A 25532-nucleotide genomic window follows, 5' to 3' on the forward strand; every position below is an offset into this window, starting at 1 on the left:
GACTTACAAGGTAAAAATTATTTTTCACTTAGTGTTTTTGTGTATATTATTGTATTTGATCTTTACATGAACCTTTTGAAGTAAGTTATATTCAAAATCTCCCTCACCTTTGTGTTCTATTCTTCATCTAAAAACACACATACAGAAAGCCCCATCAAAACAAAACAAAACAAACATGCCATACTCACTCTTCAAAAAACTGCTTTTTTCACTTGCTACTGTTACTTTGATGTCTTTAAAATTTCAACCAATCTTTTGTGATGTGTAAGGCTATCACCAATCCATTACTGAATCAGTTACTTTTTGCTGATTCTTCCTTTAAGTAACATTAGTACCTGCCATTCACTCCATTTCCAACTGCACACTTCTTTTCCTGACTCTGATTACTGTCCAGATGAAATCTGGTTATTGCTTGTTAGAAAATCCCTTCCCTGAATTTTCTCCATATTAATTTACCTTTTACATTGATTTGCAATTATGGAAACTGCCTTTTCTGCCCACATGGAGCCATCAATTCAGTCTTCTAAATTCTAACCAGCTGAATATATTCTCTCTCTCTCTCTCTCTCTCTCAACTGTCTCAATCTTCTCAGCCACTTTCTGACATTTCCTTTTCTTTATTTCTCCTCTTTGTTCTGTTTCCCATTACGTCTCTTTTATCCTACATGCAATAAGGAGAAAAAAAAGGAAAGAAAAAAAAGGAAAGAAAAAAATTAACATGGCAAAACCAAAACTGAAGGATGAAGAAATTAGACTAAAGACTAAAAGAAGGAATGGAATGGAGACATAATTAGTTGAAATGTATAGGACAATAGTAAAACTAATAGTGCATGTTTTAAGAATAAGCCTGTGATGGCGTGTCCAAACTTTGTGAATTACCTTCAAAACAGAGTCTTGGACTAAGTAGTAATTCATTTTTAGTTTTTAAATTAATTTTAGAGAGAGGAAGGGAGGAAGGAAAAGAGAGAGACATTGATTTGTTGTTCCACTAATTTATGCATTCATGGATTGACTTTTGTTTGTGCCCTGATGGGGATCAAATCTGCAACCTTGGCATATTGGGATGACACGCTAACCATCTAGCAACACGGCCAGGGCTAAGTAGTAAATCTTATCTGGAAAGAATGTAGCAGACTTTTTTTTTTTTTTTTTTGAAAATATTACTTTTTATTTTTTAAAATTTTTTAACTTTTTAAAGTTATGTTTTATTATGTTATTATAGTTGTCCCAATTTTTCCTCCTTTGCCATTCTCCAACTAACATCCTGCACTTCCTCAGGCAATCTCCACACCATTGTTCATGACCATGGATCATGCATATAGTTCTTTGGCTACTCCTTTTCCTATACTGTACTTACATCCCTATGGCTATTCTGTAACTACCAATTTGTACTTCTTAATCCTCTTATCTTTTGACCCATTCCCCCACACCCCCCTTCCATTTGGCAACCCTCAAAATGCTCTCTCTATCCATAATTCAGTCTCTATTCTTCTTGTTTGCTTAGTTTGTTTTTTAGATTCAGTTGTTGATAGATATGTATTTATTGCCATTTTATTGTACATAGTTTTGATCTTCTTTTTTTTAAATAAGTCCCTTTAGCATTTCATAAATAATGACTTGGTGATGATGAACTACATTAGTTTTTTGTTGTCGGGAAGCTCTTTATCTGCCCTTCGATTCTAAATGATATCTTTGCTGGGTAGAGCAATCTTGGCCATAGGTCCCTACTTTTCAACATTTTGAATATTTCTTGCCAGTCCCTTCTAACCTGCAAAGTTTTTTTGGAAATTAGCTGACAGTCTTATGGAAGCTCCCCTGTAGGAACTGTAGGAACTGCTTTTCTTTTGCTGTTTTTAAGATTCTCTCTTTATCTTTAACCTTTGGTATTTTAATTATGATGTGCCTCAGAATGGGTCTCTTTGCATCCATATTGTTTGGGACTCTCTGTGCTTCCTGGACTTGCATGCCTATTTCCTTCATCAAATTACAGAAGTTTTTGTTTCATTATTTTATTCAGATGGGTTTCTAATTTCTTGCTTTTCTCTTCTCCTTCTGGCATCCCTACGATGCGAGTGTTGGAAAGTTTGAAGTCGTCACAGAGGCTGTTTACCCTATTCTTGTTTTTTTGATTTCTTTTCTTCTTTTTGTTCTGATTAGTTGTTTTTTGCTTCCATATGCCCCAAATCACTGATTTGAATCTTGGCTTCATCCACTCTACTGTTCTTTCTCTGTAAATTGTTCTATATTGCAATTAACATATCCTGTATTTCTGACTAGATCTTTTTTATGCTGTTGAGGTCCTCACTAAGGTCCCTGAGCATCCTTATAACCTGTGTTTTGAACTCTGCACCTGATAGATTGCTTATATCCCTTTTGCTTAGTTCTTTTTTTTTCTTTTTCTTTTTTTTTCTTTTTTCAGGGGAGAGCACGAACGCAGTCCCCCACTACCACAAATTATGCAGTCGAGTTTCCCACATTTGGGGAAATCGCAGGGGTCAGCACATCCGGAGTGCAATGGATAAGCCTCGCCCTGGGAAAACCACCTTCGTGATCATGGTATCTCCCCTGCCAGGTAAGTATCCTTTTGCTTAGTTCTTTATCTGGAGTTTTGATTTGTTCTTTCATTTGGGACATGTTTCTTTGCCCCTTCATTTTGGCAGCCTCCCTGTTTTGGTAACATGGCTTAATATGGTAGGTGTACTGTAAGGTCTGGTGGCATAGCTTCTCCTGTCACCAAAGCTGGGTACTCAAGGTGTGCTCTTCGTGTGGGCTGAGTAGACCCTCCTCTGTACTTGAGCCCTGATTGTTGTTGGCAGATCAATGGGAGGGATTTACCCAGACCAGTTAACTGCAAGGACTGGCTATCACTGCTGACCACCAAGCTCCGCCTTTTGCAGAGGATCAGCTGTGCAGGGGCAGGGTGGTTGGTGCTCCAGTGTGGTCTCTTGTGGTCCACTGGTTGCTCGGGTTCTGGGGTTTTCTGGGTGGTTCAGGCCAATATCAGCCCCCACCTGTGTTCTGCTGGGGCCACCCTGCATGAGCCATAAAGCAATCTGAGACAGTTGCTACTTGTGCTGGGCTTGGAGATTCCCAGGTGAAGCCAAGCTGTGAAACTAAGTAGGCTGCTGTTAGTGCCAGGCATGGAGCCACTTAGCATGAAGTATGGGGATAGGAGATTTAGGAAGTTGTGAAGCATGAGCCAAGACCAGCCATTTATATGGAAAAGTCCCTGTTAACAGCTTAGGCGGGGCCCTAAATTGAGTGGGACAGAGTTTTAGGGGATCTCCAGGGTGTGGCAAACAGTGTTAGCCAGGTTGATGGAATCAGATATGGCACCCACCAGCTGGCTCTGTGGCTCTTCGGTGGGAAGGATAAGAAAAGTGACAATGCCCTCTACCTGCTCTTCCATCTGAAAGAAAACGTTTCCCTAGCTCCTGCCTTTTGCCAGACACTTCAGTTCCTCCCTGTGTGCCACTGATGGCTTTCAGGCTCCTACCTGGTGCTGGAGCTCAGAGGGAGTGAGTCTGAGTAAGTCCATGTGTGAGTTCTTTAAGGGGTACTGCTTGGAACTCCAGTAGTTTCTTCTACCCACTCAATCCCCACTGGTTTTTGCAGAAAGAAATTATGGGGACTTACCTTTCTGGCAATGGAATCCTGGGCTCAGTGGTCTGATGTGTGTCTGGGACTCTTTGCTCCCAAGATATCCCTCCTGAATTTTTATCAACCACACATAGATGTGGGACCAGCTCATTCCCTGTCTCCACCCTTCCTACCCATCGGAATGGAGTGGTTTCTTTAATTCTGTAGCTGTCACACTTCCATTCAATTTGATTTCTGACTGTTCCGAGTGATGGTCGTTCTATATTAAGTTGTAATTTTGATGTGGTTGTGTGAGGAGGGGAACCATGTTTACTTATGCCGCCATCTTGACTAGAAGTCTATAGCAGATTCTTAAGTTGTTTCTTTATAACCTGACCTTGCTTATTTGAAGTTTTTGCCTTTATTGACTTAAAAGTCACCATATTAACTATTTCAAAGTATATAATTCAGTGACTTTTAGCATATTCACTATATTTTGCAATCATCACCACTAATTCCAGATCATTTTTATTACCCCAAGAAAAAATTCTGTACTTATTAAACAGTCCCCCTCCACCACCTCTAGCCTCTTGCAGTCATTAACCTACTTCTGGTCTTTATAAACTTGCTTATTCTGGACATTTAATATAAATGGTATCATATAATATGAAGTTTGTATTTGGCTTTATTTACTTAGCATAATGTTTTCAAGGTTCACTCATATTGTAGTAGAGCAGTGCTTCATTATTTTTTATGGTTGAATAATATTTTTTAATGGCTACACTGCATTGTATTCATTCAACAGTTGATGGACATATGGATTGTATTTATTGTGACTATTATGCATACTGCTGCTATTAGCATTTGTGTGCAAGTTTTTATGTAAACATATGTTTTCAATTTTTTGGGGTATATATTTAGGAATAGAATTACTGGGTTATATGATAATCCTATATTTAACTTTTAGAGGAACTATTAAACTGCACCATTTTACATCCTCACCAGTAATGTAAGAAGCTTCTAATTTCCCCACATTGTCAGCAACACTTATTTTCTGTTTCTTTTTTTCTTAATTATAAATCTTAGTGGAAGTGAAGTGCTATTTCACTGTGGTTTTGATTTTCATTTCCCTAATCCAAATGATGTTGAGCATCTTTCCATGTGCTTATTGGTCATTTGTTTATTTTCTTTGGAGAAATATCTATTCAAATCTTTTGTTCATTTTAAAATTGGTATGTTATCATTTTAGTGTTGAATTATAAGAACTCTTTATATATTCTGGGTTAATAGACCCTTGTCAGCTGATTTGCAAACATTCTGCTATTCTGCGTGTTGTCTTTTCATTTTGTTGATAGTTTTCCTTTGATGCACACCTCTTAATGGAATTCGATTTATCTATTGTTTGTTTCTTGTGCTTTTGGTATCATATTTAAGAAATATTTGCTTAATCTAAGGTCATGAGAAAATTTACACACCCCAGTTTCCTTCTAAGAGTTGCAGAGTTTTAGCTCTTCTATTTAATCTTTGATCCATTTTGAGGTAATTTTTATATATATTATGAAGGAAAGTTTCAAGTCATGTGGAAAGGTTTCTTTTGCATGCAGATATTCAATTCTTTCAGCAACATTTGTTGAAAAAGCTATCTCCTTTCCCTACTGAATGCTCTTGGCCCCTCTGTCAAAATCAGTATTTGCTTTATGTACTCTGGAATTCTGTTTTTAGGTTCACAACTGACCGTGCCTTTATTTCAGGCACAAGTGATAAACCAAAATTTAACTGCCATGGCTGAAACTCTTTTTTAAAGAAAAGTTTTACTGAGCCAAACACACTCACTAAAAAGAAGACTAGTCTCAGGGCATGAAGTCTGAACCAACTGCAGTATTGGTCAGTGGAAAAATCTGTATGTATGTGGTCCCCGAGTTTGTAAGCATTTTTATAAACGCTGTGGGAGGACAGAGGTGGGGGAAGAAAGATGTAAGCCATGTCCTCTGAAAGATTTTACAGCAGCTATAGGCAAAGGGGCTGGCAAAAAAGAAGCAGGGTCAGCTCTGGGATAAGCACAGAGCCCACAAGGAAGAACACTGGCTCCTTTGGATCGGAGAGGCCAATAATCTGAGGAGTTTATGTATAAACATGTGGAGTCTCCTGGGACACAAAGGTACCTGGCTATTCTCTCTTTTGGACATTTGAGGAAATAGCTACCTGGAAGTTAATCCAGAAGTGCCAAACGACATACGCGTATATGAATATGAACAGTCTTGTTAGCTAGTCCATACCTATTAACAGGCTAACTGTTCTGTTTCTTCACTCTCTGGCCATTGTAATTTAATTTAGAACATCTCTCAGGAATATCCTCCTAGTCTGCAGCAACAATGTGAAATGTATTACCTGAAGGCAGAATAAAAAATATTTTCTACATTTAAAAATTATTGTTGATAAACAGGAAAAATTAGAGGAAACGGGAGCTTTCACAGAAGCAAATTGCATAGACTTTGATTGCTCCAGATCATACTAAGCCCAGAAATAGTCTAGACAAGGAGAAAGATATTCCTCAGAATCTTTCTGCAGAGAAAAGAGAACATTCTTTCCTTATCTATGAGCACTAAGTAGTTACTGAATAAAAATATTAGATACCTTTTATTGAGAGCTTACTGTTCCAGGTATTGTATTAGGTTTTTCTTTATTTCATTTAATTCTTAATAAGACCTATATAATGATGTATTATTTCAGTACAACTTGAGTCAAGTAGTCATCTCCAAAAGTGATTTTTAAGGAAGTCTTGCTAGAAGTGGGTAAGGTAATAGGGATAAGCAGGACAGAGAAAGGGAAGAAGCCAAACAAAGATGGGATTTCAAGAACTGTCCAGGTTGGAATGTAAATTGCAACCTCATTTTATCTACCATGCGATCAATGAACTTGGCTTTTATTCTCCCTACTCATCAGTCATTGGTTAAGGTCTACTAAGGAGGTATATAAACACTGAGTCACTTGGACTTTCTCTGTGGACAGCTGTGCTGTGGTAGCCAAGGACACTTCCTCCAAAGAGCCTCAGGAGCTCTCAGGTATTGTTGGTGAAGCTGGTTCCTGCAAATGAAAGAGGCAGAAGCTTGGGGAACGGTGATCAGAAAATGTGAGAGGGATCCCAGGGGATCTGGGCAGAGCAGACACAGTCTGCTACAGATAGGAGCTAACTTTTCCAATTTAGAGAGAGGGAACAGAAAGGTAAAGTGGCCAGTCACAATGAGAACGAGTACCTCTGACTTCAAATCCTTTTTCTTTTCCCCTTTACTTTAGGAATTTCCAAGAATCTCATTTCTTAGATACCATCGTGCTTTTTTCTTAAAACAGAAATTTTTTTTTCCAGATATTTTTAGGATCAGTCAAGTTGCATGTAGAATTTTGTACGTGTACATGGGAGTATATTTATAGGCTTTTTCCTTCTGGGGGGAGAGTCTATGACTAAATACATTTCTAAAAGGGAATATAAACAAAATGTTATGAATCACTATTTTAAGAGGTTGACCCCTCTTATTATTATTTTTTTTCTACTTATTTGCTTATTTTCCTGCCTAGGACCTTATAACTTGTTTAACACCATATGTCTCTAAAACATTGGCCTCAAGGACTCCTATTAATTATGTTAATCACAAATGGTAATTGAGGATGACAGTAGATCTCTACTCCCCATTTTAAGCCCAGCTTTCACTGCTACCCATAAGTTTAAGAAGGATTGGCACTCATTCTTCTTTAAATATTTGGTGTAATTCACCAGTAAAGCCTCTGGTCCTGAGCTTTTTTATACTGGAAGTTTCTGAGTGCTGATTCAACCTCTTTACTTGTTACAGGTCTATTTAATTTCTATTTCTAACTAGAAACACAAAGAGCTAACACGTTATTTTGTTAGGCAAATGGTTCACTAAAATTAAGGCAAAAAGTTCACTGAGGGCCTTAAATGACCTTGGTTTGTGTTTCCATTGATCAATTCAAGTGGATACTTGCTAGATACTCACTTTCTGTTGGTATGACTTACACACACACACACACACACACACACACACACACAAGCACAGTCAACCTGGATACCACATTTTAAAAAATTCAGAAATAAATCCCAGTATTTTTCTAATGTTTCTCTTTTGATTATGTGATCTAAGTGGGCAGACCTTTTATGTGCACTGGAACAGAGAATCACTGGAACTGGAAAGGTAATCATTGGAACTCCCTTTATAGAATGAATCTGAGAGTGTCTCTGTAAAGTGGGGACATTCTAAATTTTAGTATTATAGATCTAAGCCCATTGCCTGAGAAAGTTCTGAGGCTTTGGGGGGCTTGGGTAGAGATCTATATGCAGAGTTGTCCCTGGGGAGGGCATAGTTTCAGACCTTTGGGTGCATGGATGGGTGGCCGGTTCCAGCCTGAGCCCAGCTGCTGGAGGTTAACAGGCAAGGAGAAAGCCTTAGACAGAAAGGTAGTGCCTTTTCAACAAGTGCTAAACAAGTGGAAGAGTTTAAATACACCCCTAATCCTGGCTGCTTAGGCTAGGTAATGCTCTTAGGCTGTATTACTTCTCCCCATAATTCACCCTTTAATCATCTACCACCTTGGGTCCTATTTTGTTTTTTTCCATGTTAAATTTTGATGTAACGTACTAATACTAAATTCAAGTTCAGGAGTGTTTTCTCTTTATAACTTTCTAAGAGAGCATGACAGGCTGTGGGTTGCAGTGAGGCAATGTGAACCTAAACAGAATCCTTGATCTTTTTGGAAAGTGCTAGGCATATACTAAGCACAGGGAATATTTGTCAAAAGAACAGATGATGAAATGAAAAATTATGTGGCAGTTAGACAACAGTCACCCCAAGTCTCTACCTATTTCTCCATCTTAAAAGGAGCACACCATTATCATTTTCAACAAGTGTAACTCGCTGTTTTAGATTGAAAATGAAATATTGAGATTTCATTTTCATTTCAACAAATGTCCATTGCACTACCCAGAGGTATAAAAGATGAGGAATCCGCAGGGACGTGTTTAAATCACAAACTACTGTTAGTAGGAGCGAATGCATTTTTTCCTCCAAGTTCGAGGCTCGAATCTGTGGGAAAGTGAGGCCTGGGATTCAGAGCGCTTGTGCACCGGTGAGCAGGGCAGTCGGGACACATGTGATGCGATGCTGTCTGTCCCCAAGTCACGGAGGAGAGCCCTCACCAACCAGTAGGATTGCTCCGGGAATAAATAAACCCGGCCCAGGTTATGCATAACTGAACGGTGCTCTGGGGTCCTCCTCTCCCCGGCCAGGGCTCACAGTCCAGGTTGCCGGGCGGGCGCGTCGTTTGTTTCTCCGGGGAGCAGGGATGCGGACGTCTGCTCTTCCCCTGAAGAAGACAGTGAATCTTTCTCTGGTCTTTCTGGAAGCTTTTGGTATGAGAAGTGTCCTCGGACCCAGCGCAAGCTGAGAGGAAGGGAAGAAAGGCGGCGGGGGCGGGGGGGGGGGGTTGGGGGTGGGAAAGAGACATGGGGAATAGGACTCCATTGCTCCGGCGAGATGCGCGCAGGTGAGGATGCCAGTTTCGAGTTGTGCACCTGTCAGGACCGCAGACAGGTGGAGAAAGGCAGTCCCGGCTCGGCCCACCCGGTTCCCAGGGCGATCTGAGCTGTACCTGTGCAAGGCCTTTCTTCGCCACGACGCTGCGGGGATCCCGAGCCTGAGGCCCCCGCCCCTGTAGCCCCGGTCCCCAGCCCCGCCCCGCCCCGCCCTGCCCGAGGCTCGAGGCTCCGCGGGGAGCCGGCGGAGCAGCGGTGCCCAGGTCTCCTGCGGCCAGGAGGATGGCTAAGGTCCCGGAGCTGGAAAACGCCTTCCCGCAGGCGCAGCCTTCGCCCCAAGTTTCCTCCGAGGTCCAGGACGAGTGTTGTGTGCAGCTCCTGGGCAAGGGCTTGCTCGTTTACCCCCAGGAACGGGTGTACCTGGCGGCCGAAGCGCAGCCCGGAGGCGCGCTGGGCAGCAGGGAGAAAGCAGACGACTCTGAGCTGCGAATGGGAGTTAAATCAGGTGAGTACTCCGCTCCCTCCGGGGATGTGATTGGGACGGGGTTGATATAGTCTAAGAAAAGCATATAATAATTAAAAATAAAATAAAATAAACGTACCGTAAACATGCAGATATGTAGAATGTTCTGTTCGGATCTTTGTATTTCCGTCAGGGAAAAATATTTGTTAACTAGAAATTAAGGGACTTCGCATAGGTGTCCTCCCAGCCCCCCATTGGCCACCCCGTTTGACGCAAAGGTACGTTAAGAGGCTACTTAATCGATTTCATATTCTGATTTTCTGTATCACCTTTTCAAATTGCAATCAGAAATGCATTTAAGCAATGGGAGCTTTTCCTCTGAAGAAGAGGATTCGGACAGTCGCGACAGCAAAACCAAAGCAGCCGATCCACACCTATCTCAGAAGAAAAGCATCACGCAGATTATGAAGGATAAAAAGAAGCAGACACAGCTCACCCTGCAGTGGTAAGACCGACCACAGGGGTACACTTAAGCACTTGCTGAGCTTTAAAAGTCAGTATCTTCAGAGTCTTTGCTTTTCTCGTTTTGCTTCTCCCTCAAACTTTTTGTGGGAAGTTTAAAAGATCAATTAGAAATTTATCTCAAATTTTTTTTTCATTGAATATTTGGCATAGAGACATATTTTGGTACTGGTGAAAAATCATCTACAATACAAATAAAACCAAATCACTTTTTTTTTCATTATTGACTAAAACTATATTTTATTCAAATATAAGCAAAAATGAATGTTTTTTATGACTTATTTGCTTAATGTGAAATCGTTTTGCTCCTGTATATTTGTTATTTGGTAGCTTTGTGTTTATAAAATATGGTTCTTAAAAACAATTTGAAAGGATGAGGATCTTAACATTGCCTTTATCCATAAGAGAGCAAATTTAAAAATTTGCCATATGGTGAATTTAAAAAGAGGACATAAGGTGAAAAATATTTGAATGAAAAGAAATAGAAAAATCAGTTAAGATATCGCCATTAACTTAAATAAATGTTCAATTATTTTTATAGCACCTGTCATATATGATTTATTATTGTAAAAGATTTTGTGAAAAATCTTTTAATACCAACAGTTTACCAGTAGGCTCTTTATACAGAGGACATTTTGTAATATTGATCTAAAAGGAAGAAGGATCTAAAGTAAAACATCATATTAAATTTCCTCCTCACAGTGTGAAGAAATAGGAGTATACATTTTCTCCCAGATTCCAAATAATAAATCAACAAGTAAAAAAGTCTATCTACTGATTAGTTACATAATCTGTTTATATGTAAAGTATTATCTAAATCTTAGGAAAATGCAAAAAAAAGCATAAAATTAGTAAACTTTTGTTTTTATTTATTATAACATTAAATTTCAGTTTTATATACTACATTTTATAATTATATACTTGAACCCTTTCAAATATTTGAAATAGTAAACCAGTGATCTTCTAAAGTTATGGCTTAACTTTTGAAGTTGATGTCACACTTACTGGTTAAGAATACATCAGAGCAGTAAATAATTGAGCTAATAATCTGGGATATTTAAGATACAACTATTTTAATTAGAATAACTGGGGCAAAAGTGTTTTGATTTCAGATATATTATGTAGGTCTTTCAAATGATCACTTTCATTTTTTTCAGTTCAAATTGTGTGAATAAAAACAAATTTGTGTTTATTTTATAAATATGAATGCCTTTCAATTAAAGAAAGAAGTTATACTCCAAATTAATATTGTACCTATGTCTAGGATTGCTCAGCAATTTGAAGACAAAAGCAATGCTTATAACATCAAAACAGCCAGTGAAAAGTGGGCCTTATATGCATGTCATTAACATATAATTTTTAAATAGTTGAGTGTTTCTCAGTGATTTTCACATTTTCATTTAAATTTTCCACACCCTCTCCCCCCAAAAGTGATATATATTTTAAAAAACCTGAGTTATGTGTATTTTGAGACTTTTCCCTTAATATAGATGATACTGAGGATGGTAAAAATTAGAAATGAAAGTTAAAGTCTGATTGAGTAACTCCATTTTTCACTGTGAACTAGGTGTTCGGTTTTGTGCATGTAAACCTTACTTGGTTTTGCTTCTTTTTTTCCTTCTTCATAGCAAAATAGATGTCTAATGCTTTACCTGCTAGGGAACATATCCTTCACCTTTTATCTTACGTACATTGGGAATATGTTAAATCAGAGATCTTAAAGAGTTCCACTCAATTTTAATCTAAATGCATACTCTATATTGCATTGTTCTTATATAATAATAATTATGACTTTACGTAATTTGGTAAATTTTAGCCTAAATCACCCCCTGAATTATCACAAAAACTGGAAATAGAATCTACAAGTTATAATTTCTTGATTTCTCTTCTGATATTTGTAAACTTTAAATATATATCATTACATTTATATAAAGTGTATTTAATTGCAATTACAGACATCCAAATTAAATAGAATTATCTCTAAATTTTCAAAGCTTGTATTATTATGTTTGTAATATAGAGCTTAATTTATGTCATTTAAGGTAGCCATGTAATTTATTTCATTATTTACAGGTATCTATAGAGAATTACATAATGTTTCAAATGTGCAGGATATTTTAGGTAATTATAGTACTACTCGCAGTAAAGGTGTAAGATAAAAATAGATCGGTACCATTTTGGAGGTAAGTGAAGTGAGTTTACTCTTAGTTATTTTCCAAATACATGCATCACGATGCTTCCCTAACTATTCAGATTCAGAACTAGTTTGTGAATAAAAGTAAGTGATTGTAGACATTTGCCATCCTTCAGGGCCTGGCAGCCCTTTGGTATTGCGAATGTTCTTTAAAAAAAAACCCCATCATTTTCAATTTCAGTATTAATGTTTGTATATCACAGAACAAACCCCAATGAACAGTGAAGATTTACAATACATAGAAATAAGACCTATTCTTCGGGGTGTGGACAAGGCAGGAGTGGTTTTATGTTAGTCATATTATTTTAACTGCATCAGCAGGTGTTCATTGGGGTTTTTGCTCTTCTGACAATAATCTATGATCTGATTTTGAATAATTTCCAGAATGTGTCTACTCATGAACTCATTTGTATAAACTGTCTATTCAGAATGGGCATTAAATCAATATGAAAGGGGAGTGGAAAGGAGATATAACAAAATGTTTTATTTGAATTTTTGCCTTTTTTTCTTAGGCTTGAAGAGAATTACATTGTATGTGAAGGAGTTTGTTTACCACGGTGCATCCTTTATGCACACTATTTAGATTTCTGCAGAAAAGAGAAATTGGAGCCAGCCTGTGCAGCCACCTTTGGAAAGGCAAGTGACACATATTAGCTATACTACCTTACAATTCAAGTCATGTGAGGCAGAGGGTATGGAAACAGATTCATCCAAACAAGTTTTCATAGAGGATATTAAGAGATTTGTTTCTCAAGTCATAAACAAAGTCTCCTAAAAGCTGTATCTGGAACTGTTACATGTTTTACTTAGATTTTACCTACTATATATTTTACTTTGAACTACTATATGTTAGAACCCTACCTCTCAGAAGGTTTAATGTGACCTTAAAGGAAACTCCATTTGAGCAGTGACATTTCTCTTCAAAGTGGGATATAGTAAAGAGTGTGGTCTAGATTGTATTGAGAAACAAAATTAAGTGGAGGTGACAAGTATCTTGGTAATGCAATTGATTATTATTATCTAATGAGTCCAGGTATAAGATTTTAAACAGATTTTTATTTTATTACATAAATATTATAGAGCTTCTAATTCTCCACTTCACTCTGAATATATTTACACCTCAAACTCCATGATGTTATGGGATTGATTAAATTTATCTTATTTTTATACATTTCTTTCTACCCAAATTGTATGACTATGCTGGGAATCTATAGAACCGACATGACTATATTTATATATGCTGATCTCATTTTCAAAATCAGGAAACACTATAAGTATTTTGTGAAAGTCTTGTTCTTTGAAATTCTTATGCTCAAAGGCCTAAGAACCTAGGATAACCCCAAAACGCTGTAGGAAGCTCAACTAAGTCTCCAACAGTGCTATCTTATATAAACTGAAATCCAAATTCTAGCCTGTAGAGGGACTCATTGCCCAGAAAATAATGAAAACTGAGCGGTTCTGCCTCTCAGTTTTTAAAAATAAAAATGATTTATTACCTTACTTTAAAAATCTGTTTACGAGAGTAGTGTGCCATGGTTCATGGTCACCCAGTGAGTTAGGCTCTAGCCTAGACTGTGACTAATTTGTGTGAGATCTTCTTAAACTCATTTAATGTCTTCAAAACTCTGCTTCTTGTTCTATAAAATAAGGACGCTGGATAAGACTTTTAATGTCTATTTTGGCATTGCTATTTTATGAGCCACCTTATGGCAGCGATTCTTACCTGTTTGGGGTGTCATGACGCACCCTGAGAAACTCATAAAAACTACAAAACCGGATCCCAAGAAACTAACATGGACATAAAGTTTGCCATGGAGCCTTTAGAAGATCAGTATGAATTTCCTGTAATCCAGATTAAAACCCCTGCTTTATGTAGAAGAGATTTTTGTTCTTTAATCAGATGTTGTTATTATTATTTATTATTTTTTTAGCAAATTTAGAGAAAGAAATGCAGAAAAAAATTTTAAAACATTGCTGTGGAGATCCTGTAAAGCAGAAAAGGTTTTATGTGTCCCTCCAGGGTTAGAGACAGGTGTTTAATTGTGGATAAACCTCTGGATAGAATTATGATAAAGAAACCCAGATCTTTCCACTAAGTTGATAAAGTGACAAGTGTGTTGGATATTGAGACAATTTTTACTTGAAGTTTAATATTTACTCTCTAGAATTAATTAGTTACGGGTGATTTGCAATAGAACCACACACTTTCTGAAAACTAAAGTAATTGATTTTCTTTGTAGACAATTCGTCAGAAATTTCCCCTCTTAACAACACGGCGGCTTGGAACAAGAGGCCATTCAAAGTAAGACATGTCAATATCCACATATCAGACAAGTACATATGATACCTTGTGCATGAAGACTGACACAATGTAAAATAAGTATTGTCTTTATTGGTGAATAGAACCAAGTATTTTCTTCTTGATGAAGCAGACTTCTACCAACTGTTAAGAACTAAAAAGAAGTGGATTTTAGGATTATGTTTAAAAAGCATAATTTGCAGATAAATCATAATATTTTTTCTAATGAAATAATTTAAATAAATCATTTTCATAATCTTAAAGCCACTCCTGAAGGCGCCAGTGTCACAAAGGGGAAATGTATTTATCTAAATAGGCGACCAAATGGAATCCATGCTTCTAAAGAACAAGGCCAAAGCCAGGGGTTGAAGTATAGTTCAGGTTCTTCCTCTGGCTTTCCTTCAGATAATAATTTTTAGAATCTCGTCTGTCTCCTTGAAGACAAATAACATCCCCAAATGACATCTTTGGTCATCTCTTAGTGTAAATATAAACATAAAATAAGGTGTCATATATTCCCTCTCTGGTAACTTCAGCTATTTTTTTTCTTTTGTGGCAATCTTTGTATAACTCGCAGTTACAAGTTCTTGCCCATCAATTATTTGCTTTTTTTCAGTTTTTAGTTTTTCCTTTCTTTCTCCCTACAAACATATCCAGACCTTTTTTATGTAGGTAAAAATAAAATTATCTCAGACCTCTATACTACTCTTCCTAATTATTGTTATTTTTTTCTTTGCTATTTCTTGAAAGAGTAGCTATCTGCTCCCTTCCCCTAGTGTGAATCACATGTCTCCGTTCTAGTCCATTTCTTCACGAGCTATCGGGCAAAAACCCAATAGCTCATTTTTGCTATTACTCAACTTCCTTGGCACCTGTCTAGCTAGCATTTGAATGTGTGGATAATGTCCCCTCAAAATGAACTCATACGTAGCACTTTCTTGATGCTTCCCCGTCACAGCCCTGCCAGGGCTTCTTCCCTTCCTTACCTCATTTTTTAGTTTGTCCAGTGTCTCCTTGTGCCCTAACATCTAGTTCAGCCCATTCAATGAACTAAAGTGCAGCCACATAGTTAAAAAAAATTCTAGTAGCATATTAAAAGAGTAAAAATAAGAACAGATATGATTGATTTGTATGTTTCACTTAATCCAACATATCCAGAACAGTTAATTACCATGTAATTCAAATAAAAATTATTAATGAGATGTTTTATATTCTTTTCTGCCAAGTTTTTGAGATCCAACACGCTTACAGCACACATCTTAAGTCAGACTAGTCACATTTCAAGTGGTCAATACATCTACATGACTAATGGAGACTATTGCCTAGCTCAGTCATAGTCACTTGCCAAAAAGGAGATCCTTTCTTTGGACTTCTCTTGAACCTGTTTTCATTCTTATTTTCATACTCTGGCCTTGACCCAGTCTTTCCAGTCTACTCAGTACACTTTTTTCCAAATTAACCTAAAGTTCAGATTCAATCGTGCCTCTCTCATGCTCAGAAACTTTCACCAGCTCATAATTTCTACTATGAAAGACAAATTTTTCTCACAGTGGCATTCCAGGTCTATTATGATTTAGTCCCAATCTATTTTCCTATCATATAATCTACTTATTTCTCAGCATGTAGCCCATGCTCTCCTCAAATTATTGTCCTATTACCCATTGCTTCACCTTCAACTCTCACTCCTTTGTTTATGCTGTCTTCTTCCATTGAAAAGGATCTTTTCCCTTTAGATATGTCGAAATAGTATACATTTAAAAGAATGTCCCATGAACCAACTCTTCTTCAGAATCTTTTCTTAGCCTCTTGATTTATTTTAGATTCTTTTTTTGTATTCTCATAGCAACCTGAAAATGTTGTTAGTTCTTTGAAAAAGAACCTAGTATATCAATAGATTTAATACCTATTTTAATGTGAAATTAACTTATTTCTTCTACTCCACATATAGAGGCTTTGTCTCATTCGTATTCATATTTTATCTGTTGACTGATACATAATAGACTATCAATTAGTATTTATATAATTGATTCCATTAATACTAATAAAATTGTAACCTGAGAAGGAAAAACAAATGCCAGATTGGAAGATAATATTGGATTTTTCCTTCTAATCAAGTCATTTTTTTTTCAAAGTTGAGTTATTTTATCTGGCTAAATTTTACTGAATTTGAATTCTACTGAATTGTGTGTGGAGAAAAGATCAGTCAGTATTTAAGTTGGTAGATAATAGAAGAGGCAAAGCAATGCTGAGAAATCCTCTTCATGGGATCTACAAGAGGGCAGGCAGGCAGGTTGCAGAGAAAGTCAATTAATCCTAGAAGGAGACTTTAGGATTAGGGATGAATCATTAACCCTGTCCTTTGTGACAGAGTGAGGCTCTGATATTTAGGTTTATGTAACAATACATGGTGAATTCAGGCAATTTGTTTGGTATCTAAGAGTGACATGCCCAAGAGCAAAGCACTGGCAATTTGAATTTTCTTCTACCTTCCTGATATATGATTTGTTTTATATAATTTACCTATTATATGTTCTGTATTTATATATCATTAGAAATAAGAAATTTTCCACATGTAAACTAGGATGTTGAATGATATGGCAAAATGTAGAGTTTGTAATTACTAATGTTTTGATACAATTATTCTTAGCTAGTAGTTCTCCTGTTTTTATATATTTTCAAGAAATACTCTTAGATTTTTTTTGATAGTATATATATAAAAAGGCAGCATTGCCTAGTAGTTAGGAGCATAAAGTTTAAAGTTGGACAAATCTAAACTTTAATTCCTTACTTCTATACAGAGCTGTGTATGACTCTAGATGAATTGTTCAGCTTTGCATCAGTAAAACAGGTATAAAATACCTATCTCATTTTTATCATGAAAATTAAATAAAATAAATTACAGAATGAATGGAGAAATAAAAATGGTTTCAACTTTACTATTCTTAATAATATGAAATTAATCACTCAATGAATCCAAGTATCAGCAGTGTAGTTAAAGTTATTATTTATTGAGAATTATACGTGCACACACACACAACCCCCCTATAATCCTTACAGTGATGAGATTGGAATTCCTGTGTTTTACAAATGAGAACACTGCAGTTCAAAGATTATTGACTTGCCCAAGCCCACAGAGATATTATAAAATAACAATATTGGCATTTAAATAAAAGTTTATTTGGCTCTGAAGTTTGTGCTTTGTCAGCTACTAAAGCCTTCTTTCTTTTGGTATCAGTCATATCAACACAAGGATTGTTTAACTGAAGTTTTGGTTTTTTCAAATATAATTTTCACTGTTTTTTTCTGATCTAAGTTTTAAAAATTTATTAATATATTAGATTCTTTTTCAAAGAGCTAACAACATTTTCTCAAGCCTCAAGCATAAGGAATTTTAAATTATTTTATACTTATTGGAATATATTTATATTTTATATTAAAGCAAATTTGTAGTACAAACACAGATTTGCTTTCTGCTTTTAATTTTTGTCCTAAACATTTCTATATGTTGGTATGTTATCTTCATACTCATCATTTCTAATGGCTGTTTAATATTTTAAAAATTTACATTTTATGAAAGGCATTTTTATTTTTGTAAAAATATGAACAAATGATGAACCAGAAATATAAGTGAAGAAGTAAGCATATTTTGGAAAAGAAGGAATTTGTAATTTCTCCCAATTTTACTAGTAATTTTGTAAAATTTATTTTATTGTCATAGTGTTTAGTACAGTGCCCTAAATATACTATCACTGAATTTTTATTAAACTATTTCAAAAATAAAAATAAATTAGGTATTAATTTATTTTAACTTTTGTGGATTATATAATGAAACATATTAATGATGGTCATTTAAAATATAAGTTCTCAATTTTTGCCAAATTCTTATGGAATATGCTAGAGTATGTCCAGTCATTTCATTTGGGTCTTTCAGACCTAATTTATTTTAGATCACGATTAACTAAAAGATTCTTCTGTATTGTGGGCACAAGATGAACCACTGTTCCTAAAACTGTCCTTAGATGCTGTTAGGGTCCATGAAGCAATGTCACTTCCCAGATTTTACTGGTTCATGTGTGAAATTCTAGTGATATATGTAACGGATCATGGATCAGGAAAACACTGATCTATGGTGACAAAGAGGTAATTAGTAGATTCTAAAAAAATAAGAATGAATTTTGTGTTTATTTTTAAGTCTGTTTCTCTAACTTCTGACGTAAGTGAGTATTAAAAGTGGTCAGTCCTCACAACTCACCTTTGTGCAAGCGCTTTCCCTCATCAAAAAAGTGAAAGATGAACACAGTTTAATTAAATAAAATGAGCCAAACGCTTATTCAACCAAAAGGAAGGAGAAAATATTTTAAATGAACAGATACAGTAAAAACAACAAGAAAAACAAATTGACAGAATCACTATGTAGGGCCCATTGTCAAAATCAGAAACAATTAAAAATTCACTAATTTATTTCCAGTGGCAAGTTAGATAGATGTTCCTCATAAGAAGCCATTGCTGCTGAAGGTTATGGGAAAAGGTCTCTAAAGCTTAACATTTGAGGTCAGAAAGCGTCACTCTTGCAGGGGTGTCCAACCTGCAGCCCACGGGCCACAAGCAGCCCAGGGTGGCTGTGAATGTGGCCCAACACAAAATCATAAATTTACTTAAAACATTATGAGGTTTTTTTTGTGATTACGTGTCACAATGTATTTAATGTGTGGCCCAAGGCAACTCTTCTTCCAGTGTAGCCCAGAGACATCAAAAGGTTGGACACTCCTGTGAAAATCTAAACTAAGTTTGATTTGGGGACAAAGCCAGTCTAATTGCAGGCAACATTAGCATCTCAGCTCTTCTTTCCTTCCTTCACTCCTACCATTACCCTCCCTGCCAAGAAAATCAATATTCCCAATGATGGATTCTTCACATTCTCACCACGACGATAAAAAACTGACTTTGCTTTTGTGTTTTTGTTTATCTTCTCTTTGATTTGCAACCGATGCCAAAAATATACACCTGATTATATTTCTGTGACATATTCTTAAATTTAGATTTTGAAAAAATAAACATAATACAGCATTCTGGAGGTAAAAAAGGGTAATGAAAAGTAAATATTACTTATTTTGTGTTATAAATGTATTATATTAAGAATGATTAACCCATTTATATTTATATTGACATATAAAGTATGGTGCTGAAGAGCTTTTGAGATGTAAAGAATAACAAGATAGAGTACATGGTGTCTAGAAACTTCCACTATTAATAATTACTTATTTAATAAGCACTTTACTGAGTATCCTGGAGATGAGTAGGCCCTAGGGCTGCAATGATGAGCAAAAAGATCCTGTATCACACCCTTGCTCAAAATAACTCAGAAGAGTAAGGGAGAGCCCAGTTGAGTAGATTTCATGCACATGGTAGACTGTTTGATTTGAAGTTACACTTTAATTTCTTGTAGACTTTGATCAGTTGAATCTTGGTTTTCAGACATGATGGACAAAAGCTATTATCTTATTTATTAGTGGTGATTTAGTGGGTTAATAAAACTGATAGGGCAGCTGCTCTTATCATAGTTAAGTTATTGCAAGTCCCTGAACAGCTTAATCCCATCATTTCCTTATCAGTTATCATTTGCGTAGTGTAAACTAACATCAGGGCTACTAGCTCAGTGGGAACATATGTTTCAGGAATCCTGCATAATGACTGAAATGGAAAAGAAAAAATATAGGTGTAGGTATAAATAGATCAGCAAGTGAAGAAAAGTATTATACACAATGTAAATATTTTAGTAGTAAAAAAGAGCAGCAATAATTGCATTTGTCCTATTAAAATCTCTTATATTTTACAACATGTTAACTTTGAAATGTAGCCACAAAAATTAATGAATAATTTTTCTTTATTCCAAAAATGTAAATGATATGTTACTTAACATAAAACTATGGACAGCTGATGTTATGAATACAATTTTGTTAGTTCACAAAGACTGCTTGCATTATGAAAACATTTTCTTAGAAAAATTAGGTAATCATACCCAGGATTTTAAAGCATTTATTATCTATTCTTTGATGAAAATGGGTAAAAATCACATGTGTCATTTAGGGAGAAAGAACTGTGCCATGTCTGGAAATCTTTATTCAGAGTAAGCTGCAGGACAGGCATCAGGTAGTGGTATATAAATTAAAACAACTAGTTATCTCATAGTGAAAACTTCACTTTTTTTTTTAACATGCAGCACTATAGGTTCTTGTCATGCTAGACTATTTCTGGAAAATATTTCCTAGCAAGTTTATTTTAGGGAACTGTATTAACAACAAAATAGTGCTATAAAATTTTGCAAATGAGATGAAAAAATCCAGGTATACTTTGCATGAAATCACCCAGTTTTACGAGGTTTGCCTTTTAGCTGTTAGGAGGATAGAAAGCGATAAGCGACAATTTGTTATTTCTTCTCTGTTTTCAAAACCATTAAATCATCACTCAGCTCATAGCATGTACCTAGTTAGACTAAAAGGAAGATTAAACTAGAAAAATTATATTATCAGCCCTAGACAAAATCGTATATGAAATGTGCTAAAGCATTACAATGGTCACTGCAAAACAGATTTATATTCCTAATATCCTTTCTGCCAAAATACACTGATTCCATATCCTTTATTCACATTACTAGGTATATAACCTTTGTTCAACTCCAGTATTTTACTGATAACCTAGAAGTACGCAATGCCAGGATGAGGTTATTGAAAATTATTTGCTTTAAGAGAATTTGTTTTTTTATCAGTTTCTAAATTTTTAGCAGGATACATTGACTCGTCCAATAAATGAGGATTTTTCTTTACAGTAATGTCTAAGGGGGAACACCATGAAGGAAAAAACATAATTGTCTTTCACCAAAACTTACACATTGGTAGGTGAGGTAAGCCATGTATCCCGATGGTGTGAGGTATAAAGCTGCTTGGGGTAAGTGACCAAGAGAAGAGTTCGAAGGACAGAGAACTCAGTTTTGCCTGAGAGGCCAGGCGAAGCTTCTTGCATCAATGCTATGCCTTGAGGCATGGGTGCGAAATGAGCATGAAGGAAGAATATTGCCTATGGAGAGAGAGCTCGGCAAAGTAAAGGCCCCAAGGGGGGAAATGGGAAAGCACAAGTTATTTATGGAGAACAAGTGATTCTGATAGGATAAATAACACATTCAAACTATATTTCACTTAAGAATTTCTAATTACAAATAAAACTGAGATACAAATATAGCTATATCTACATTCATCCACCCAACCATCCATCTATCTACAGGTATCTATCTTTTGTATCTTGAGTTTGGAGACAGCATGGCCTACTGAAACAGTATTTTGTGGAGTTATGAGTTTGAATTTTGTCTTCAAATCCATAATCTGTTCACACAGTCTTTTAAAACAAATCACAACCCTTTTGAACCTCTGCTTTTAAATGGAGAAAATACTTTACTTGCTGGCTGCTGTAGAAATTTGAGACAAAGTTCTTTGCATCTAACAAGTGCTCAGTAAAAAATATCCATTTCTAATTACTTCCTAACACCTGCTTCAATTTCAGCACATATTAATTTGGTATTGCAGTTCTTTTTTGTGAATGCTTTTCTCTCTGCAAGGCTGTCCAGTCTTCTAGGGCAGAGACCCTCTTCTTCCTCTCTTTGAATCTTCAGCACCTGGCACACAATAAGCACAGAGTACTTGTCTAAAGAAGAGGGAGAACTTGCTCTTTACTGGTTCCCTTCCAGCTGGCATGCTTATAAGATTGTATTGATGGAACACGCTCAACTACACCAATATATCTAAATGATGAGAAAATGCTAACGAGAAAAAGCACACGTTTTTCATTTGTAGGCTGAAATGTAGCCCACCAAGTTACCTTTCCCAGGTGTCAGTGTGTGTCTGGTACGGAGTCATTTACATTTGACCTACAAATAAAATATATTACTTAAAAAGGACTTTTTTACTTTGGTAGATATAAAATCTTGATTCTGAATGTAGCTGGATGCCTCAAGTACATCTAATTTTAAAAATATTTTGCCTTAATGATTGGAAGGGAAGAGATAGAATAATACAGCCATTTTATTAAAATAAAGAACAAATGAATTCTGTAACAAAATTACCCTTTTCTTAAAAATTGTATGTAAGAAAAATTATAAATCCATTTTATTCAGTATTTATCATGTCCTAAAGGATATTGCAATTTTTACAAACAGTGATCATCAGGTGATTTTAAGAAGTGGAAGAAACATGTGACTCAGGCTGGGCCTGTGTCGTCACTGTCCCGTGATGGGCAGGCAGTCTGGTTCAGGAAGCCATGGACTAAGGCGGACTTCAGAAGCCTTCATGGTCCTGACCTGATTTTTCATGTTGGTTTTTTCATCATTGTATTGACAACTACACAGTGGTTAGGACACAGTATGGCCTTTAATATTTGTTAAACTTAGGATCATTCCTTGACATGATTTTTGTCTACCACCTGTCAAAGCAATGCAATTTTATCTCAGTCTGCATGACAAACCACTTTTTCCATGGTATAATATAGTTTACATGTTGAGAAAAGGTAGATGAGAAAGAAGATAAAGTTATAATAAAAGATGATCAACTTTTAAAGCAAGTGACTAAAACGTACTTATTTAAACTATAGCGTCTTAACAAAAACAGCAAGCTTTGCATAAGAATGCAAAATTACAATGTACTATATTTTTATTGTACTAAAATTCCCTGTTCTCAAGCATTTCTTGTTTTGTTTCTTCTACTGTGAAGGCATTTCCTTTGCTATCTTAGTTCTAAAATATAATAAAGGAAATACTAAGTTTATTTCAGACTCTTGATTCATTAATTCTAATATACTTGGCTAAATAGCATCTAAATGCTATTTATTCTATAGCTATAGCTATAGCATTTATTCATGATATTTCCCCTATCTATTTCTATTAATATAGCTGATTTTAGTAGTAAAGTCTTAATGACAAGTTTCCTTCTTATAGTTTCTAATTAGAGACAAATTAGTACAATATTTTCGAGTTTCCATAAGTTTCGTATTTTCTCCCTTTCTCCTTTCGTTCCAATATACCTTAGAGGTTCATCTTCCTCACTTACCAGAGAATTATTTTCTGTTTTGTAAAAACTGAGCAGCTATGAGCTTCTTCTGTTCATAGTAACAAGCTGTTATTGTCCTTCTACCAAAACTGAGGACTCAAAAACTTGTTTCTAGTCTGCCAGAATCATAAAATGCCTTCATTCGCCCTGGTCGCTCTCTGTTACTATTTCTCAAATATAGTAGCTCTTTCTGAAAATATTTGTTACAATATAAGTAATCTTTTTTTCATATTTGGAAACTCCTCTCCGTCTCAAATGTCCCAGGGTCACTAGAGGCAACTTCTCCACCACAGCACCATTCTTAGGACCTAATGGGAGAGCACTCATCTCTGGGCCTCACACTGAATCCAGGGCTGTTATGGTCCTCCAGCTGTTCCCCTCCCCAGCAGATAAGGAGTCAATAGCCTGAGTGAACGTGTCCGCCCTAAAACCGCTTCCCCCTTTTAACCTGCATTCCAGGTCCCGGGGGCCAGAGAATTCCCTGAGCAAACAGCCTCCGGTCTGCCTCCTGGGCCTACGTGGCACTATTCCTCATCCATTCTCAGGAGGGTGTTCAGCTCCACCAGTGTATTTAGAGCAGAGGAACGGCCAAGAGACAGCTATTTGGAGGGTGCCTTTGTGGATGGGTCTTGGATGTGGAGGCTGAAGTGTTCACAAGAGGCTCCTCACAGTGAAAAATGAAACAGGGGCTGAGAAGAGGTGGGAGTTGAGGGTCACTTTTCCCCACCACAAGGCTACCACATGGAACTCCAGGAGTCTAGGAATTCTAAGTTCAAACAACCCACAAATATATTATGCAGTTAACTTGTCAAGATAGGAGGATAAGGACATTGTATTTAATAATTCGTTAGCTTGACTTATATGTTTTAAATAATTGGATATATGGTGCTTAGGCCTCTATTATACTCTCGTCCTGGGCTTTGAAAACATTTAGGGGTGGAATTGCTCCACCAAGAATTTTCTTTATTACTGAGGTCAGAAAAGGGGCCTTGGAACTTAGATTCTTCTGTGCACTTTCAACTCAGATGGTGATGCTAAGAAATGAAACTTTAAATATTGTTACACTGGAATCCGTTATTCTCTTTTATTTCATCCCTTCCCTGACCTTAGATGAATGCAAAGTGAAATGGTAGGGAGCCCAATGAGCAGTGGTCAGGCATGAGGAGAGAGGAAGAGTGAAAGCAGACGTTAACGGGCTTGGCCATCCTCTCTAATACCTACTATATAGTATTTGGAGTGTTTGTACCTACCTGGGTGCATAATGTGTCACGAGCCTGCAGTTTTGGAGAAAATGCTACATGAGACTAGATAAGATTCTATACTTACCTGTGGCTCAGGATTCACAGACATATTTATAGCCAATTATTCATAACTCTGTTACTGTCTATGATTTATATTTCCATTGATTCACGAAATAGTTTGCCTCTCTCCCTGCCCCATTATTGCACAGAACTTTGAAATGAAAATGAAATTGACAGGGAAAGGGAAGGGAAGGGGAAAGTCAAGGAACACATAGCAAGGACTCATGGACAAAACCAAAGGGGAAGAGCTGAGGGAGGGAAGGTGGGAGGGGGCAAGGGAAAGAGGTGGGGGGGAGGCAGAGACAAATGTATTTAAAAAGTAAATAAATTAAAAAAAATTAAAAAAAAGGAAAAAAAAGAAAAAATAAAGTAAAATAAATTTGAAAAAAAAAAAAAAGAAAATGAAATTGAATTAGGCTTCTCATTCCACATGAGGAAAAAAAATTTTAAAGGGTCACATGTGTCATACATATTCCTATGCATGATATCCATGTCTTCCTCACAGGTAATGTCATACTGTTTTTTCTAACTAATAGATACA

General features: G+C 36.2%; 1 protein-coding gene and 1 non-coding gene across 2 annotated transcripts in view; one reads left to right on the forward strand and one right to left on the reverse strand.

Annotated features, from left to right (window-relative positions):
• Positions 1-2415: 2415 nt before the first annotated feature.
• Positions 2416-2579, reverse strand: LOC129068057 (U1 spliceosomal RNA). Its single transcript, XR_008528870.1, has one exon. It is a non-coding gene; the product is annotated as a U1 spliceosomal RNA (small nuclear RNA).
• Positions 2580-9402: 6823 nt separating this feature from the next.
• Positions 9403-25532, forward strand: part of RFX6 (regulatory factor X6) — a 52871-nt gene continuing 36741 nt past the window's right edge. The window contains exons 1-4 of the mRNA XM_054568909.1: positions 9403-9625; positions 9932-10088; positions 12812-12935; positions 14540-14601. Of these exons, the coding sequence (XP_054424884.1) occupies positions 9403-9625; positions 9932-10088; positions 12812-12935; positions 14540-14601 (566 nt within the window). The remainder of the gene's footprint in view (positions 9626-9931; positions 10089-12811; positions 12936-14539; positions 14602-25532) is intronic.

This window comes from Pteronotus mesoamericanus, unplaced genomic scaffold, assembly GCF_021234165.1.
Source record: "Pteronotus mesoamericanus isolate MK-2021 breed Mesoamerican mustached bat unplaced genomic scaffold, CSHL_Meso_final contig_20, whole genome shotgun sequence".
In the NCBI taxonomy this organism is placed as follows: Eukaryota; Metazoa; Chordata; class Mammalia; order Chiroptera; family Mormoopidae; genus Pteronotus; species Pteronotus mesoamericanus.